Raw genomic sequence first — 20723 nt, forward strand, 5'->3', positions numbered from 1 at the left:
TTAAAAACAATACCTCGAGAGCGGTCATAAAATGTGTTTTCAATAAAAGAGAGTTTTCCTAAATTTTACGCTTCGAATTTGAGGGTATCAAAACCAAAGCAAAATATGATGAAAGTAAAAATAAAATAGATAAACCCCATAATTTATTATACCATACCTGTTCACACTGAAACACTTATCACAATATTCGCTGGATCTATATTAAAAGACCTTGTTAAACTTTGTGACATATTTCCATTCTATGGAGATCAGGCGCGAACGAACACCCCATAATTTTATTATACCATATTTCTTCAAACTGAAACATAATTATCAAAGTATATTTATGCAGATAGATATCAAAAGTCTTTATTAAAGTTTGTGCCTATTTCCATTCTATGGAGGCCAGGCGCGAACGCAGACCCCACAATTTTATTATACCATCCCTATTTAAGTTAAAACATACTTATCAATGTATTCTTATGTACATCTATATCAAAAACACTTGTAAACGTTTTGTTTTCATTTTTTAATTCCATACTTTGTGGACCAAGTGCAAACGCAAACGCAGACCCCACAATTTTAATGAACCACCGTTCTGCCAGATCAAACATACCCATTCCTGTGCCTCGATACATCTATCATTATATGTAATCAGTTTTTTAAAATAGTCAACCATACAAAACAATACTTTATATATTCTATTTTTGGATTCTTTGGGTGGATTACTAAGTAATCCTAGGGAGACAGAGAGAGAGAGAGAGAGAGAGAATAATATTTATCCTCTCAACTTGGCTTGGAATTTGGAAATTAATTCCAAACCTTCAGCCTCAGACATTTTGCCTGCCTCTATCTGCTTTTGAATATAAGCGATATAAGCTTTGACCGAAACAGGATATGCCATCTTAAAGCAACAATGTATTTTACAAGAAGGGACATTATTTCATCAAAATCTTGTCTACAACTATTAACAGGCTTAAAAAAAATACAATCACAAAATAAAAATTCATTTTAGAATGTACATCTATCAAAATACTATAAATAAATAAATCTATATATAAAAAATATTTCCAATAAACTTAATTTAATATTATTTATGTAACATTGATCTTTATCAGATTTTGTTAAAAAAAATGCAATTTTGTAGTAAAGTGAGCGATTACCCAAACAAATCTCCAAGGGAGATAAGCAGGATTTTACTAAATTTTGTTCTTTTGTTTACAAAGTCGATCAAAATCAAATAAGCAGACTTTAAAATTATCTCAATTTTTTGTTTTGTTTTTAGAACTATTCACAACATGTAACTTTTTTATAGTTAAGATAATACACAAGGAAAAATTTTCCTTTATTTTTAGTAAACCATAAATTCATGAAAAACATCCCTATGAAAATATTAGTCTCTTTTAAAAACGGTCCTAAAATCTGTTATCAATTGATATGTATTCAATAAAAGAGAGTTTTCCTACCTATCAAAAATTGACGAGTTTTCCTAAACTTTACGCTGCATCCAATTTCTAATTAAATTCTAAGTATAATTTTCATTAAATTTAACTATTTTAATTTAATACGGTCAGTGAGTAAAACTTTGTTTCATCTGAAGGTAAATTTATCTATTTATTATTATTAGTAGTAGTATTATTATTATAAGCAGCAAAGTTTAGTATCTGTTCTGAGACTACTACACCACCTTTTCCATCCTCATTTAGTGGAGGAGAAATCTTGTTGACTTGTTTTTCTTACTAAATAAACACTTTAAAATAAGTTAAATCACTAACAACGTAGAAAGCTAGGTAGAAAAATCGATTTTGCCTCTTAAAACAACAGTAAATAAGTATAAATTTTTTTTTTTTTAATATTATGCGGTCTGTAGTCTCGTTTTTGAACTGAACACTTTAAAATAAATTGAACTACTAACAACTTAGCCAGCTAGGTAGAAAACAAACACTTAGAAAATCAATTTTAAGTTTTTAAAACAACAGTAATTTACTAAAAATATTCTTAAGACATAAATATTTAAAATCTTAAAAGGTGCAACAAATGCCAATTACATTTTTATTAGTGCAAAAGACACATCTGATTGAGATTGTAAATAAAATAGTTTTTTTTTTTTGTTTTTTTTTTTAAAATTCCTTTTCAAAGTTTAATATTAATAGTTTTCGTAAAAATAATTTTCCGGGTAAACATTTTGTTGAATATTTTTCTGTTGAGGCAGAAATCTTTTTTCAAGAAAGTAGCTAACTTTTTAAAATTATATTTATCAAGAACATTAATGATAATAAAAATAATAAAATAATATTTATTAATAAAACATGCTCAGAATAACATCAAAAGTATCATCACATTATGTAATAATTGTCTTATTATTCAATAATACAAGTTTTTTCTTTTTCTTTTGTAATAACACCAGATGTGTTAAAAAATAAAGTAATTTTTTTAAATAAACATATTTTGTTTTTGCGTGTCTTGACTCCATCACTCCGTTCTGTTCAGTTGCGTTACATAATCAACCGTATCCACTTCCGATAGTTTGATTTTTGCTGAACAATGATCTTGGGCGTTACTTTAAAAAATATTTATTTTCTTTTGGAGGGGATGGGGGTATTTTTAAAACTATATCCACGTCAGTATTTCTTTAAATTTCGATTTTTGAACGATTATCGAGATTCCCAAGACGTGATACTCTCATGTCAAACATTTTATTTGTTCTAAAGTAACACTCGAAACTACTTTTTTTTAAACCTAAATAAACGTTTTACAATAGGTTCAACCATTAAAAACTTACAAAGCTAGGTAGAAAATGAACACTTAGAAAATCAATTTTATATATGTTAAAACAACAGTAAACAAGTAAATATATTTTTTTTAAATATATATATGTAGTTTCTTTTAAAAACAATACCTCAACAACGGTCCTAAAATGTGTTTTCAATTGATATGTATTCAATAAAAGAGAGTTTTCCTACCTATCAAAAATTGACGAGTTTTCCTAAACTTTACGCTGCATCCAATTTCTAATTAATTCTAAGTATAATTTTCATTAAATTTAACTATTTTAATATAATACGGTCAGTGAGTAAAACTTTGTTTCATCTGAAGGTAAATTTATCTATTTATTATTATTATTATTATTATAAGCAGCAAAGTTTAGTATCTGTTCTGAGACTACTACACCACCTTTTCCATCCTCGTTTAGTGAGGAGAAATCCTTGTTAACTTGTTCTTCTTACTAAATAAACACTTTAAAATAAGTTAAATCACTAACAACTTAGCAAGCTAGGTAGAAAAATCGATTTTGCCTCTTAAAACAACAGTAAATAAGTATAAATATTTTTTTTTAATATTATGCGGTCTGTAGTCTCGTTTTTGAACTGAATAAACTACAAGTTTCTTTTAAAAACAATACCTCGAGAGCGGTCATAAAATGTGTTTTCAATAAAAGAGAGTTTTCCTAAATTTTACGCTTCGAATTTGAGGGTATCAAAACCAAAGCAAAATATGATGAAAGTAAAAATAAAATAGATAAACCCCATAATTTATTATACCATACCTGTTCACACTGAAACACTTATCACAATATTCGCTGGATCTATATTAAAAGATCTTGTTAAACTTTGTGACATATTTCCATTCTATGGAGATCAGGCGCGAACAAACACCCCATAATTTTATTATAACATATTTCTTCAAACTGAAACATAATTATCAAAGTATATTTATGCAGATAGATATCAAAAGTCTTTATTAAAGTTTGTGCCTATTTCCATTCTATGGAGGCCAGGCGCGAACGCAGACCCCACAATTTTATTATACCATCCCTATTTAAGTTAAAACATACTTATCAAAGTATTCTTATGTACATCTATATCAAAAACACTTGTAAACGTTTTGTTTTCATTTTTTAATTCCATACTTTGTGGACCAAGTGCAAACGCAAACGCAGACCCCACAATTTTAATGAACCACCGTTCTGCCAGATCAAACATACCCATTCCTGTGCCTCGATACATCTATCATTATATGTAATCAGTTTTTTAAAATAGTCAACCATACAAAACAATACTTTATATATTCTATTTTTGGATTCTTTGGGTGGATTACTAAGTAATCCTAGGGAGACAGAGAGAGAGAGAGAGAGAGAGAGAGAGAGAGAGAATAATATTTATCCTCTCAACTTGGCTTGGAATTTGGAAATTAATTCCAAACCTTCAGCCTCAGACATTTTGCCTGCCTCTATCTGCTTTTGAATATAAGCGATATAAGCTTTGACCGAAACAGGATATGCCATCTTAAAGCAACAATGTATTTTACAAGAAGGGACATTATTTCATCAAAATCTTGTCTACAACTATTAACAGGCTTAAAAAAAATACAATCACAAAATAAAAATTCATTTTAGAATGTACATCTATCAAAATACTATAAATAAATAAATCTATATATAAAAAATATTTCCAATAAACTTAATTTAATATTATTTATGTAACATTGATCTTTATCAGATTTTGTTAAAAAAAATGCAATTTTGTAGTAAAGTGAGCGATTACCCAAACAAATCTCCAAGGGAGATAAGCAGGATTTTACTAAATTTTGTTCTTTTGTTTACAAAGTCGATCAAAATCAAATAAGCAGACTTTAAAATTATCTCAATTTTTTGTTTTGTTTTTAGAACTATTCACAACATGTAACTTTTTTATAGTTAAGATAATACACAAGGAAAAATTTTCCTTTATTTTTAGTAAACCATAAATTCATGAAAAACATCCCTATGAAAATATTAGTCTCTTTTAAAAACGGTCCTAAAATCTGTTATCAATTGATATGTATTCAATAAAAGAGAGTTTTCCTACCTATCAAAAATTGACGAGTTTTCCTAAACTTTACGCTGCATCCAATTTCTAATTAAATTCTAAGTATAATTTTCATTAAATTTAACTATTTTAATTTAATACGGTCAGTGAGTAAAACTTTGTTTCATCTGAAGGTAAATTTATCTATTTATTATTATTAGTAGTAGTATTATTATTATAAGCAGCAAAGTTTAGTATCTGTTCTGAGACTACTACACCACCTTTTCCATCCTCATTTAGTGGAGGAGAAATCTTGTTGACTTGTTTTTCTTACTAAATAAACACTTTAAAATAAGTTAAATCACTAACAACGTAGAAAGCTAGGTAGAAAAATCGATTTTGCCTCTTAAAACAACAGTAAATAAGTATAAATTTTTTTTTTTTTAATATTATGCGGTCTGTAGTCTCGTTTTTGAACTGAACACTTTAAAATAAATTGAACTACTAACAACTTAGCCAGCTAGGTAGAAAACAAACACTTAGAAAATCAATTTTAAGTTTTTAAAACAACAGTAATTTACTAAAAATATTCTTAAGACATAAATATTTAAAATCTTAAAAGGTGCAACAAATGCCAATTACATTTTTATTAGTGCAAAAGACACATCTGATTGAGATTGTAAATAAAATAGTTTTTTTTTTTTGTTTTTTTTTTTTAAATTCCTTTTCAAAGTTTAATATTAATAGTTTTCGTAAAAATAATTTTCCGGGTAAACATTTTGTTGAATATTTTTCTGTTGAGGCAGAAATCTTTTTTCAAGAAAGTAGCTAACTTTTTAAAATTATATTTATCAAGAACATTAATGATAATAAAAATAATAAAATAATATTTATTAATAAAACATGCTCAGAATAACATCAAAAGTATCATCACATTATGTAATAATTGTCTTATTATTCAATAATACAAGTTTTTTCTTTTTCTTTTGTAATAACACCAGATGTGTTAAAAAATAAAGTAATTTTTTTAAATAAACATATTTTGTTTTTGCGTGTCTTGACTCCATCACTCCGTTCTGTTCAGTTGCGTTACATAATCAACCGTATCCACTTCCGATAGTTTGATTTTTGCTGAACAATGATCTTGGGCGTTACTTTAAAAAATATTTATTTTCTTTTGGAGGGGATGGGGGTATTTTTAAAACTATATCCACGTCAGTATTTCTTTAAATTTCGATTTTTGAACGATTATCGAGATTCCCAAGACGTGATACTCTCATGTCAAACATTTTATTTGTTCTAAAGTAACACTCGAAACTACTTTTTTTTAAACCTAAATAAACGTTTTACAATAGGTTCAACCATTAAAAACTTACAAAGCTAGGTAGAAAATGAACACTTAGAAAATCAATTTTATATATGTTAAAACAACAGTAAACAAGTAAATATATTTTTTTTAAATATATATATGTAGTTTCTTTTAAAAACAATACCTCAACAACGGTCCTAAAATGTGTTTTCAATTGATATGTATTCAATAAAAGAGAGTTTTCCTACCTATCAAAAATTGACGAGTTTTCCTAAACTTTACGCTGCATCCAATTTCTAATTAATTCTAAGTATAATTTTCATTAAATTTAACTATTTTAATATAATACGGTCAGTGAGTAAAACTTTGTTTCATCTGAAGGTAAATTTATCTATTTATTATTATTATTATTATTATAAGCAGCAAAGTTTAGTATCTGTTCTGAGACTACTACACCACCTTTTCCATCCTCGTTTAGTGAGGAGAAATCCTTGTTAACTTGTTCTTCTTACTAAATAAACACTTTAAAATAAGTTAAATCACTAACAACTTAGCAAGCTAGGTAGAAAAATCGATTTTGCCTCTTAAAACAACAGTAAATAAGTATAAATATTTTTTTTTAATATTATGCGGTCTGTAGTCTCGTTTTTGAACTGAATAAACTACAAGTTTCTTTTAAAAACAATACCTCGAGAGCGGTCATAAAATGTGTTTTCAATAAAAGAGAGTTTTCCTAAATTTTACGCTTCGAATTTGAGGGTATCAAAACCAAAGCAAAATATGATGAAAGTAAAAATAAAATAGATAAACCCCATAATTTATTATACCATACCTGTTCACACTGAAACACTTATCACAATATTCGCTGGATCTATATTAAAAGATCTTGTTAAACTTTGTGACATATTTCCATTCTATGGAGATCAGGCGCGAACGAACACCCCATAATTTTATTATAACATATTTCTTCAAACTGAAACATAATTATCAAAGTATATTTATGCAGATAGATATCAAAAGTCTTTATTAAAGTTTGTGCCTATTTCCATTCTATGGAGGCCAGGCGCGAACGCAGACCCCACAATTTTATTATACCATCCCTATTTAAGTTAAAACATACTTATCAAAGTATTCTTATGTACATCTATATCAAAAACACTTGTAAACGTTTTGTTTTCATTTTTTAATTCCATACTTTGTGGACCAAGTGCAAACGCAAACGCAGACCCCACAATTTTAATGAACCACCGTTCTGCCAGATCAAACATACCCATTCCTGTGCCTCGATACATCTATCATTATATGTAATCAGTTTTTTAAAATAGTCAACCATACAAAACAATACTTTATATATTCTATTTTTGGATTCTTTGGGTGGATTACTAAGTAATCCTAGGGAGACAGAGAGAGAGAGAGAGAGAGAGAGAGAGAGAGAGAGAGAGAATAATATTTATCCTCTCAACTTGGCTTGGAATTTGGAAATTAATTCCAAACCTTCAGCCTCAGACATTTTGCCTGCCTCTATCTGCTTTTGAATATAAGCGATATAAGCTTTGACCGAAACAGGATATGCCATCTTAAAGCAACAATGTATTTTACAAGAAGGGACATTATTTCATCAAAATCTTGTCTACAACTATTAACAGGCTTAAAAAAAATACAATCACAAAATAAAAATTCATTTTAGAATGTACATCTATCAAAATACTATAAATAAATAAATCTATATATAAAAAATATTTCCAATAAACTTAATTTAATATTATTTATGTAACATTGATCTTTATCAGATTTTGTTAAAAAAAATGCAATTTTGTAGTAAAGTGAGCGATTACCCAAACAAATCTCCAAGGGAGATAAGCAGGATTTTACTAAATTTTGTTCTTTTGTTTACAAAGTCGATCAAAATCAAATAAGCAGACTTTAAAATTATCTCAATTTTTTGTTTTGTTTTTAGAACTATTCACAACATGTAACTTTTTTATAGTTAAGATAATACACAAGGAAAAATTTTCCTTTATTTTTAGTAAACCATAAATTCATGAAAAACATCCCTATGAAAATATTAGTCTCTTTTAAAAACGGTCCTAAAATCTGTTATCAATTGATATGTATTCAATAAAAGAGAGTTTTCCTACCTATCAAAAATTGACGAGTTTTCCTAAACTTTACGCTGCATCCAATTTCTAATTAAATTCTAAGTATAATTTTCATTAAATTTAACTATTTTAATTTAATACGGTCAGTGAGTAAAACTTTGTTTCATCTGAAGGTAAATTTATCTATTTATTATTATTAGTAGTAGTATTATTATTATAAGCAGCAAAGTTTAGTATCTGTTCTGAGACTACTACACCACCTTTTCCATCCTCATTTAGTGGAGGAGAAATCTTGTTGACTTGTTTTTCTTACTAAATAAACACTTTAAAATAAGTTAAATCACTAACAACGTAGAAAGCTAGGTAGAAAAATCGATTTTGCCTCTTAAAACAACAGTAAATAAGTATAAATTTTTTTTTTTTTAATATTATGCGGTCTGTAGTCTCGTTTTTGAACTGAACACTTTAAAATAAATTGAACTACTAACAACTTAGCCAGCTAGGTAGAAAACAAACACTTAGAAAATCAATTTTAAGTTTTTAAAACAACAGTAATTTACTAAAAATATTCTTAAGACATAAATATTTAAAATCTTAAAAGGTGCAACAAATGCCAATTACATTTTTATTAGTGCAAAAGACACATCTGATTGAGATTGTAAATAAAATAGTTTTTTTTTTTTGTTTTTTTTTTTAAAATTCCTTTTCAAAGTTTAATATTAATAGTTTTCGTAAAAATAATTTTCCGGGTAAACATTTTGTTGAATATTTTTCTGTTGAGGCAGAAATCTTTTTTCAAGAAAGTAGCTAACTTTTTAAAATTATATTTATCAAGAACATTAATGATAATAAAAATAATAAAATAATATTTATTAATAAAACATGCTCAGAATAACATCAAAAGTATCATCACATTATGTAATAATTGTCTTATTATTCAATAATACAAGTTTTTTCTTTTTCTTTTGTAATAACACCAGATGTGTTAAAAAATAAAGTAATTTTTTTAAATAAACATATTTTGTTTTTGCGTGTCTTGACTCCATCACTCCGTTCTGTTCAGTTGCGTTACATAATCAACCGTATCCACTTCCGATAGTTTGATTTTTGCTGAACAATGATCTTGGGCGTTACTTTAAAAAATATTTATTTTCTTTTGGAGGGGATGGGGGTATTTTTAAAACTATATCCACGTCAGTATTTCTTTAAATTTCGATTTTTGAACGATTATCGAGATTCCCAAGACGTGATACTCTCATGTCAAACATTTTATTTGTTCTAAAGTAACACTCGAAACTACTTTTTTTTAAACCTAAATAAACGTTTTACAATAGGTTCAACCATTAAAAACTTACAAAGCTAGGTAGAAAATGAACACTTAGAAAATCAATTTTATATATGTTAAAACAACAGTAAACAAGTAAATATATTTTTTTTAAATATATATATGTAGTTTCTTTTAAAAACAATACCTCAACAACGGTCCTAAAATGTGTTTTCAATTGATATGTATTCAATAAAAGAGAGTTTTCCTACCTATCAAAAATTGACGAGTTTTCCTAAACTTTACGCTGCATCCAATTTCTAATTAATTCTAAGTATAATTTTCATTAAATTTAACTATTTTAATATAATACGGTCAGTGAGTAAAACTTTGTTTCATCTGAAGGTAAATTTATCTATTTATTATTATTATTATTATTATAAGCAGCAAAGTTTAGTATCTGTTCTGAGACTACTACACCACCTTTTCCATCCTCGTTTAGTGAGGAGAAATCCTTGTTAACTTGTTCTTCTTACTAAATAAACACTTTAAAATAAGTTAAATCACTAACAACTTAGCAAGCTAGGTAGAAAAATCGATTTTGCCTCTTAAAACAACAGTAAATAAGTATAAATATTTTTTTTTAATATTATGCGGTCTGTAGTCTCGTTTTTGAACTGAATAAACTACAAGTTTCTTTTAAAAACAATACCTCGAGAGCGGTCATAAAATGTGTTTTCAATAAAAGAGAGTTTTCCTAAATTTTACGCTTCGAATTTGAGGGTATCAAAACCAAAGCAAAATATGATGAAAGTAAAAATAAAATAGATAAACCCCATAATTTATTATACCATACCTGTTCACACTGAAACACTTATCACAATATTCGCTGGATCTATATTAAAAGATCTTGTTAAACTTTGTGACATATTTCCATTCTATGGAGATCAGGCGCGAACAAACACCCCATAATTTTATTATAACATATTTCTTCAAACTGAAACATAATTATCAAAGTATATTTATGCAGATAGATATCAAAAGTCTTTATTAAAGTTTGTGCCTATTTCCATTCTATGGAGGCCAGGCGCGAACGCAGACCCCACAATTTTATTATACCATCCCTATTTAAGTTAAAACATACTTATCAAAGTATTCTTATGTACATCTATATCAAAAACACTTGTAAACGTTTTGTTTTCATTTTTTAATTCCATACTTTGTGGACCAAGTGCAAACGCAAACGCAGACCCCACAATTTTAATGAACCACCGTTCTGCCAGATCAAACATACCCATTCCTGTGCCTCGATACATCTATCATTATATGTAATCAGTTTTTTAAAATAGTCAACCATACAAAACAATACTTTATATATTCTATTTTTGGATTCTTTGGGTGGATTACTAAGTAATCCTAGGGAGACAGAGAGAGAGAGAGAGAGAGAGAGAGAGAGAGAGAATAATATTTATCCTCTCAACTTGGCTTGGAATTTGGAAATTAATTCCAAACCTTCAGCCTCAGACATTTTGCCTGCCTCTATCTGCTTTTGAATATAAGCGATATAAGCTTTGACCGAAACAGGATATGCCATCTTAAAGCAACAATGTATTTTACAAGAAGGGACATTATTTCATCAAAATCTTGTCTACAACTATTAACAGGCTTAAAAAAAATACAATCACAAAATAAAAATTCATTTTAGAATGTACATCTATCAAAATACTATAAATAAATAAATCTATATATAAAAAATATTTCCAATAAACTTAATTTAATATTATTTATGTAACATTGATCTTTATCAGATTTTGTTAAAAAAAATGCAATTTTGTAGTAAAGTGAGCGATTACCCAAACAAATCTCCAAGGGAGATAAGCAGGATTTTACTAAATTTTGTTCTTTTGTTTACAAAGTCGATCAAAATCAAATAAGCAGACTTTAAAATTATCTCAATTTTTTGTTTTGTTTTTAGAACTATTCACAACATGTAACTTTTTTATAGTTAAGATAATACACAAGGAAAAATTTTCCTTTATTTTTAGTAAACCATAAATTCATGAAAAACATCCCTATGAAAATATTAGTCTCTTTTAAAAACGGTCCTAAAATCTGTTATCAATTGATATGTATTCAATAAAAGAGAGTTTTCCTACCTATCAAAAATTGACGAGTTTTCCTAAACTTTACGCTGCATCCAATTTCTAATTAAATTCTAAGTATAATTTTCATTAAATTTAACTATTTTAATTTAATACGGTCAGTGAGTAAAACTTTGTTTCATCTGAAGGTAAATTTATCTATTTATTATTATTAGTAGTAGTATTATTATTATAAGCAGCAAAGTTTAGTATCTGTTCTGAGACTACTACACCACCTTTTCCATCCTCATTTAGTGGAGGAGAAATCTTGTTGACTTGTTTTTCTTACTAAATAAACACTTTAAAATAAGTTAAATCACTAACAACGTAGAAAGCTAGGTAGAAAAATCGATTTTGCCTCTTAAAACAACAGTAAATAAGTATAAATTTTTTTTTTTTTAATATTATGCGGTCTGTAGTCTCGTTTTTGAACTGAACACTTTAAAATAAATTGAACTACTAACAACTTAGCCAGCTAGGTAGAAAACAAACACTTAGAAAATCAATTTTAAGTTTTTAAAACAACAGTAATTTACTAAAAATATTCTTAAGACATAAATATTTAAAATCTTAAAAGGTGCAACAAATGCCAATTACATTTTTATTAGTGCAAAAGACACATCTGATTGAGATTGTAAATAAAATAGTTTTTTTTTTTGTTTTTTTTTTTTAAATTCCTTTTCAAAGTTTAATATTAATAGTTTTCGTAAAAATAATTTTCCGGGTAAACATTTTGTTGAATATTTTTCTGTTGAGGCAGAAATCTTTTTTCAAGAAAGTAGCTAACTTTTTAAAATTATATTTATCAAGAACATTAATGATAATAAAAATAATAAAATAATATTTATTAATAAAACATGCTCAGAATAACATCAAAAGTATCATCACATTATGTAATAATTGTCTTATTATTCAATAATACAAGTTTTTTCTTTTTCTTTTGTAATAACACCAGATGTGTTAAAAAATAAAGTAATTTTTTTAAATAAACATATTTTGTTTTTGCGTGTCTTGACTCCATCACTCCGTTCTGTTCAGTTGCGTTACATAATCAACCGTATCCACTTCCGATAGTTTGATTTTTGCTGAACAATGATCTTGGGCGTTACTTTAAAAAATATTTATTTTCTTTTGGAGGGGATGGGGGTATTTTTAAAACTATATCCACGTCAGTATTTCTTTAAATTTCGATTTTTGAACGATTATCGAGATTCCCAAGACGTGATACTCTCATGTCAAACATTTTATTTGTTCTAAAGTAACACTCGAAACTACTTTTTTTTAAACCTAAATAAACGTTTTACAATAGGTTCAACCATTAAAAACTTACAAAGCTAGGTAGAAAATGAACACTTAGAAAATCAATTTTATATATGTTAAAACAACAGTAAACAAGTAAATATATTTTTTTTAAATATATATATGTAGTTTCTTTTAAAAACAATACCTCAACAACGGTCCTAAAATGTGTTTTCAATTGATATGTATTCAATAAAAGAGAGTTTTCCTACCTATCAAAAATTGACGAGTTTTCCTAAACTTTACGCTGCATCCAATTTCTAATTAATTCTAAGTATAATTTTCATTAAATTTAACTATTTTAATATAATACGGTCAGTGAGTAAAACTTTGTTTCATCTGAAGGTAAATTTATCTATTTATTATTATTATTATTATTATAAGCAGCAAAGTTTAGTATCTGTTCTGAGACTACTACACCACCTTTTCCATCCTCGTTTAGTGAGGAGAAATCCTTGTTAACTTGTTCTTCTTACTAAATAAACACTTTAAAATAAGTTAAATCACTAACAACTTAGCAAGCTAGGTAGAAAAATCGATTTTGCCTCTTAAAACAACAGTAAATAAGTATAAATATTTTTTTTTAATATTATGCGGTCTGTAGTCTCGTTTTTGAACTGAATAAACTACAAGTTTCTTTTAAAAACAATACCTCGAGAGCGGTCATAAAATGTGTTTTCAATAAAAGAGAGTTTTCCTAAATTTTACGCTTCGAATTTGAGGGTATCAAAACCAAAGCAAAATATGATGAAAGTAAAAATAAAATAGATAAACCCCATAATTTATTATACCATACCTGTTCACACTGAAACACTTATCACAATATTCGCTGGATCTATATTAAAAGATCTTGTTAAACTTTGTGACATATTTCCATTCTATGGAGATCAGGCGCGAACGAACACCCCATAATTTTATTATAACATATTTCTTCAAACTGAAACATAATTATCAAAGTATATTTATGCAGATAGATATCAAAAGTCTTTATTAAAGTTTGTGCCTATTTCCATTCTATGGAGGCCAGGCGCGAACGCAGACCCCACAATTTTATTATACCATCCCTATTTAAGTTAAAACATACTTATCAAAGTATTCTTATGTACATCTATATCAAAAACACTTGTAAACGTTTTGTTTTCATTTTTTAATTCCATACTTTGTGGACCAAGTGCAAACGCAAACGCAGACCCCACAATTTTAATGAACCACCGTTCTGCCAGATCAAACATACCCATTCCTGTGCCTCGATACATCTATCATTATATGTAATCAGTTTTTTAAAATAGTCAACCATACAAAACAATACTTTATATATTCTATTTTTGGATTCTTTGGGTGGATTACTAAGTAATCCTAGGGAGACAGAGAGAGAGAGAGAGAGAGAGAGAGAGAGAGAGAGAGAGAATAATATTTATCCTCTCAACTTGGCTTGGAATTTGGAAATTAATTCCAAACCTTCAGCCTCAGACATTTTGCCTGCCTCTATCTGCTTTTGAATATAAGCGATATAAGCTTTGACCGAAACAGGATATGCCATCTTAAAGCAACAATGTATTTTACAAGAAGGGACATTATTTCATCAAAATCTTGTCTACAACTATTAACAGGCTTAAAAAAAATACAATCACAAAATAAAAATTCATTTTAGAATGTACATCTATCAAAATACTATAAATAAATAAATCTATATATAAAAAATATTTCCAATAAACTTAATTTAATATTATTTATGTAACATTGATCTTTATCAGATTTTGTTAAAAAAAATGCAATTTTGTAGTAAAGTGAGCGATTACCCAAACAAATCTCCAAGGGAGATAAGCAGGATTTTACTAAATTTTGTTCTTTTGTTTACAAAGTCGATCAAAATCAAATAAGCAGACTTTAAAATTATCTCAATTTTTTGTTTTGTTTTTAGAACTATTCACAACATGTAACTTTTTTATAGTTAAGATAATACACAAGGAAAAATTTTCCTTTATTTTTAGTAAACCATAAATTCATGAAAAACATCCCTATGAAAATATTAGTCTCTTTTAAAAACGGTCCTAAAATCTGTTATCAATTGATATGTATTCAATAAAAGAGAGTTTTCCTACCTATCAAAAATTGACGAGTTTTCCTAAACTTTACGCTGCATCCAATTTCTAATTAAATTCTAAGTATAATTTTCATTAAATTTAACTATTTTAATTTAATACGGTCAGTGAGTAAAACTTTGTTTCATCTGAAGGTAAATTTATCTATTTATTATTATTAGTAGTAGTATTATTATTATAAGCAGCAAAGTTTAGTATCTGTTCTGAGACTACTACACCACCTTTTCCATCCTCATTTAGTGGAGGAGAAATCTTGTTGACTTGTTTTTCTTAGTAAATAAACACTTTAAAATAAGTTAAATCACTAACAACGTAGAAAGCTAGGTAGAAAAATCGATTTTGCCTCTTAAAACAACAGTAAATAAGTATAAATTTTTTTTTTTTTAATATTATGCGGTCTGTAGTCTCGTTTTTGAACTGAACACTTTAAAATAAATTGAACTACTAACAACTTAGCCAGCTAGGTAGAAAACAAACACTTAGAAAATCAATTTTAAGTTTTTAAAACAACAGTAATTTACTAAAAATATTCTTAAGACATAAATATTTAAAATCTTAAAAGGTGCAACAAATGCCAATTACATTTTTATTAGTGCAAAAGACACATCTGATTGAGATTGTAAATAAAATAGTTTTTTTTTTTTTTTTTTTTTTTTTAATTCCTTTTCAAAGTTTAATATTAATAGTTTTCGGTAAAATAATTTTCCGGGTAAACATTTTGTTGAATATTTTTCTGTTGAGGCAGAAATCTTTTTTCAAGAAAGTAGCTAACTTTTTAAAATTATATTTATCAAGAACATTAATGATAATAAAAATAATAAAATAATATTTATTAATAAAACATGCTCAGAATAACATCAAAAGTATCATCACATTATGTAATAATTGTCTTATTATTCAATAATACAAGTTTTTTCTTTTTCTTTTGTAATAACACCAGATGTGTTAAAAAATAAAGTAATTTTTTTAAATAAACATATTTTGTTTTTGCGTGTCTTGACTCCATCACTCCGTTCTGTTCAGTTGCGTTACATAATCAACCGTATCCACTTCCGATAGTTTGATTTTTGCTGAACAATGATCTTGGGCGTTACTTTAAAAAATATTTATTTTCTTTTGGAGGGGATGGGGGTATTTTTAAAACTATATCCACGTCAGTATTTCTTTAAATTTCGATTTTTGAACGATTATCGAGATTCCCAAGACGTGATACTCTCATGTCAAACATTTTATTTGTTCTAAAGTAACACTCGAAACTACTTTTTTTTAAACCTAAATAAACGTTTTACAATAGGTTCAACCATTAAAAACTTACAAAGCTAGGTAGAAAATGAACACTTAGAAAATCAATTTTATATATGTTAAAACAACAGTAAACAAGTAAATATATTTTTTTTAAATATATATATGTAGTTTCTTTTAAAAACAATACCTCAACAACGGTCCTAAAATGTGTTATCAATTGATATGTATTCAATAAAAGAGAGTTTTCCTACCTATCAAAAATTGACGAGTTTTCCTAAACTTTACACTGCATCCAATTTCTAATTAATTCTAAGTATAATTTTCATTAAATTTAACTATTTTAATTTAATACGGTCAGTGAGTAAAACTTTGTTTCATCTGAAGGTAAATTTATCTATTTATTATTATTATTATTATTATTATAAGCAGCAAAGTTTAGTATCTGTTCTGAGACTACTACACCACCTTTTCCATCCTCGTTTAGTGAGGAGAAATCCTTGTTAACTTGTTCTTCTTACTAAATAAACACTTTAAAATAAGTTAAATCACTAACAACTTAGCAAGCTAGGTAAAAAAATCGATTTTGCCTCTTAAAACAACAGTAAATAAGTATAAATATTTTTTTTTAATATTATGCGGTCTGTAGTCTCGTTTTTGAACTGAATAAACTACAAGTTTCTTTTAAAAACAATACCTCGAGAGCGGTCATAAAATGTGTTTTCAATTGATATGTATAAAAACTTGTATTATTGAATAATAAGACAATTATTACATAATGTGATGATACTTTTGATGTTATTCTGAGCATGTTTTATTAATAAATATTATTTTATTATTTTTATTATCATTAATGTTCTTGATAAATATAATTTTAAAAAGTTAGCTACTCTCTTGAAAAAAGATTTCTGCCTCAACAGAAAAATATTCAACAAAATGTTTACCCGGAAAATTATTTTACCGAAAACTATTAATATTAAACTTTGAAAAGGAATTTAAAAAAAAAAAAAAAAAAAAAAAAACTATTTTATTTACAATCTCAATCAGATGTGTCTTTTGCACTAATAAAAATGTAATTGGCATTTGTTGCACCTTTTAAGATTTTAAATATTTATGTCTTAAGAATATTTTTAGTAAATTACTGTTGTTTTAAAAACTTAAAATTGATTTTCTAAGTGTTTGTTTTCTACCTAGCTGGCTAAGTTGTTAGTAGTTCAATTTATTTTAAAGTGTTCAGTTCAAAAACGAGACTACAGACCGCATAATATTAAAAAAAAAAAAATTTATACTTATTTACTGTTGTTTTAAGAGGCAAAATCGATTTTTCTACCTAGCTTTCTACGTTGTTAGTGATTTAACTTATTTTAAAGTGTTTATTTAGTAAGAAAAACAAGTCAACAAGATTTCTCCTCCACTAAATGAGGATGGAAAAGGTGGTGTAGTAGTCTCAGAACAGATACTAAACTTTGCTGCTTATAATAATAATACTACTACTAATAATAATAAATAGATAAATTTACCTTCAGATGAAACAAAGTTTTACTCACTGACCGTATTAAATTAAAATAGTTTAATTTAATGAAAATTATACTTAGAATTTAATTAGAAATTGGATGCAGCGTAAAGTTTAGGAAAACTCATCAATTTTTGATAGGTAGGAAAACTATATCAATTGATAACAGATTTTAGGACCGTTTTTAAAAGAGACTAATATTTTCATAGGGATGTTTTTCATGAATTTATGGTTTACTAAAAATAAAGGAAAATTTTTCCTTGTGTATTATCTTAACTATAAAAAAGTTACATGTTGTGAATAGATCTAAAAACAAAACAAAAAATTGAGATAATTTTAAAGTCTGCTTATTTGATTTTGATCGACTTTGTAAACAAAAGAACAAAATTTAGTAAAATTCTGCTTATCTCCCTTGGAGATTTGTTTTGGTAATCGCTCACTTTACTACAAAATTGCATTTTTTTTAACAAAATCTGATAAAGATCAATGTTACATAAATAATATTAAATTAAGTTTATTGGAAATATTTTTTATATATAGATTTATTTATTTATAATATTTTGATAGATGTACATTCTAAAATGAATTTTTATTTTGTGATTGTATTTTTTTTAAGCCTGTTAATAGTTGTAGACAAGATTTTGATGAAATAATGTCCCTTCTTGTAAATTACATTGTTGCTTTAAGATGGCATATCCTGTTTCGGTCAAAGCTTATATCGCTTATATTCAAAAGCAGATAGAGGCAGGCAAAATGTCTGAGGCTGAAGGTTTGGAATTAATTTCCAAATTCCAAGCCAAGTTGAGAGGATAAATATTTCTCTCTCTCTCTCTCTCTCTCTGTCTCCCTAGGATTACTTAGTAATCCACCCAAAGAATCCAAAAATAGAATATATAAAGTATTGTTTTGTATGGTTGACTATTTTAAAAAACTGATTACATATAATGATAGATGTATCGAGGCACAGGAATGGGTATGTTTGATCTGGCAGAACAGTGGTTCATTAAAATTGTGGGGTCTGCGTTTGCGTTTGCACTTGGTCCACAAAGTATGGAATTAAAAAATGAAAACAAAACGTTTACAAGTGTTTTTGATATAGATGTACATAAGAATACTTTGATAAGTATGTTTTAACTTAAATAGGGATGGTATAATAAAATTGTGGGGTCTGCGTTCGCGCCTGGCCTCCATAGAATGGAAATAGGCACAAACTTTAATAAAGACTTTTGATATCTATCTGCATAAATATACTTTGATAATTATGTTTCAGTTTGAAGAAATATGTTATAATAAAATTATGGGGTGTTCGTTCGCGCCTGATCTCCATAGAATGGAAATATGTCACAAAGTTTAACAAGGTCTTTTAATATAGATCCAGCGAATATTGTGATAAGTGTTTCAGTGTGAACAGGTATGGTATAATAAATTATGGGGTTTATCTATTTTATTTTTACTTTCATCATATTTTGCTTTGGTTTTGATACCCTCAAATTCGAAGCGTAAAATTTAGGAAAACTCTCTTTTATTGAATACATATCATTCATACAAAACAATAGTTTATATATTCTATTTTTGGAGTCTTCGGGTGGATTACTCCAAAATAGAAGTAATCCTAGAGAGAGAGAGAGAGAGTGAGAGAGAGAGAGAGAGAGAGAGAGAGAGAGAGAATAATTTTTATTCTTGGAATTTGGAAATTGAATTCAAACCTTCAGCGTCTGACATATTGCATGCCTCAATCTGCTTTTTAATATAAGAAATAAAAGCTTTGACCAAAACAGGTTATGCCATCTTAAAGCAACAATTTATTTTAAAAGAAGGGACACTATTTAATAGAAATGCTAACTACAACAACTAATGGGCTTTAAAAAATTCTTTTTAGAACGTACATCTATCAAAATATTAATCAATCAATTAATTTATCAGATTTTGTAAAAATAAATGCAATTTTGCTAAGTGGAGGTTTAAAAAAAAAAAAAAAAAAATGTCCAAGGGAGATAATTAGAATCTTACTAAATTTTGTTTTGTTTACAAACGAAGTCGATCTTGTCTCAAGGCAAATAAGCAGACTTTAAAATTAACTTAATTTTTTTTGTTGTTTTTAGAACTATTCACAAATTTTCCTTTATTTTTAGTAAAATATGAATTTATGAAAAACATCCCCATGAAAATATTAAGATAACTACAAGGAAAATTGAAAACACTAGCAATTAATCGAGCAACATTAAGTTATTATGCATTATAAAAATTCTATTCACTTTTCTTTTGTTAAAAGTAATCCTTCCTAGAAGTTTGAAATAAAAACAATATTATAAAAAGATCATTAAGAAGGGAAAATATATTTTATAATATGATTAAATAAGTTATACCCTATAAACAGGAAAAGAAAATTTTTTTACTTTTCTGTAGATTTTAGATATTAGTCGGTTATAAAAATTCTTTGATTAAACAGCTTGTAATAAATTCTTTAGAGAATGATAAAGTTTTAAAACTTACAGTCTGAATGTATGGCTCTACTGCACAGCTGGTTTTCCGTAACAAATCTTTGGCCAGGTTATAAGCTAATTTATTTTGAGACTGAAAGAAAGAGAAAAAGAAAAGTGTACATAATTTTCATGTTTCTGGGGTTTTTTTTCATAAAGACCACTCATCAAGGCTCGGAAGCCACTCCAAGATAAGGTTTAATGAGTGTACACCAGTCAATGGGACAATATCGTAGTAATCGTTAATAGTGGAAATTTAGTAAATTAGATTAGTTAAGGGGAACTGCTCATCAAGAACTTCCTTAGGTTGAGACAACCAAATTGTAGTCAACTCGAAAGCAGGGACACAGGAGAGAGTTCCACAGGCATGCAGTTCTAAGAAAGAAGCTTTGTTCATGGAATCTATGTTTAGGTTTAGTCACAGATAAAGAGTGGGGGAAATTATTGATAGTGTTTTCAACCGGACGAATCTTTTTAGTGAAAGTTAGATGAGGGGGGGGGGACCATA

The 20723-nt window shown here is 27.2% G+C and overlaps 1 protein-coding gene across 4 annotated transcripts in view; it reads right to left on the reverse strand.

Annotated features, from left to right (window-relative positions):
* The window catches only part of LOC145259140 (sister chromatid cohesion protein PDS5 homolog B-like), a 246488-nt gene that overhangs the window by 119508 nt on the left and 106257 nt on the right, over positions 1–20723 (reverse strand). For all 4 annotated transcript variants that reach the window (XM_080116838.1, XM_080116835.1, XM_080116836.1 and 1 more), the window contains exon 7: positions 20229–20309. In XM_080116838.1, the coding sequence (XP_079972964.1) occupies positions 20229–20309 (81 nt within the window). The remainder of the gene's footprint in view (positions 1–20228; positions 20310–20723) is intronic.

This window comes from Euprymna scolopes, chromosome 34 (genome assembly GCF_053919585.1).
Source record: "Euprymna scolopes isolate OS-2025 chromosome 34, ASM5391958v1, whole genome shotgun sequence".
Classification (NCBI taxonomy): Eukaryota; Metazoa; Mollusca; class Cephalopoda; order Sepiida; family Sepiolidae; genus Euprymna; species Euprymna scolopes.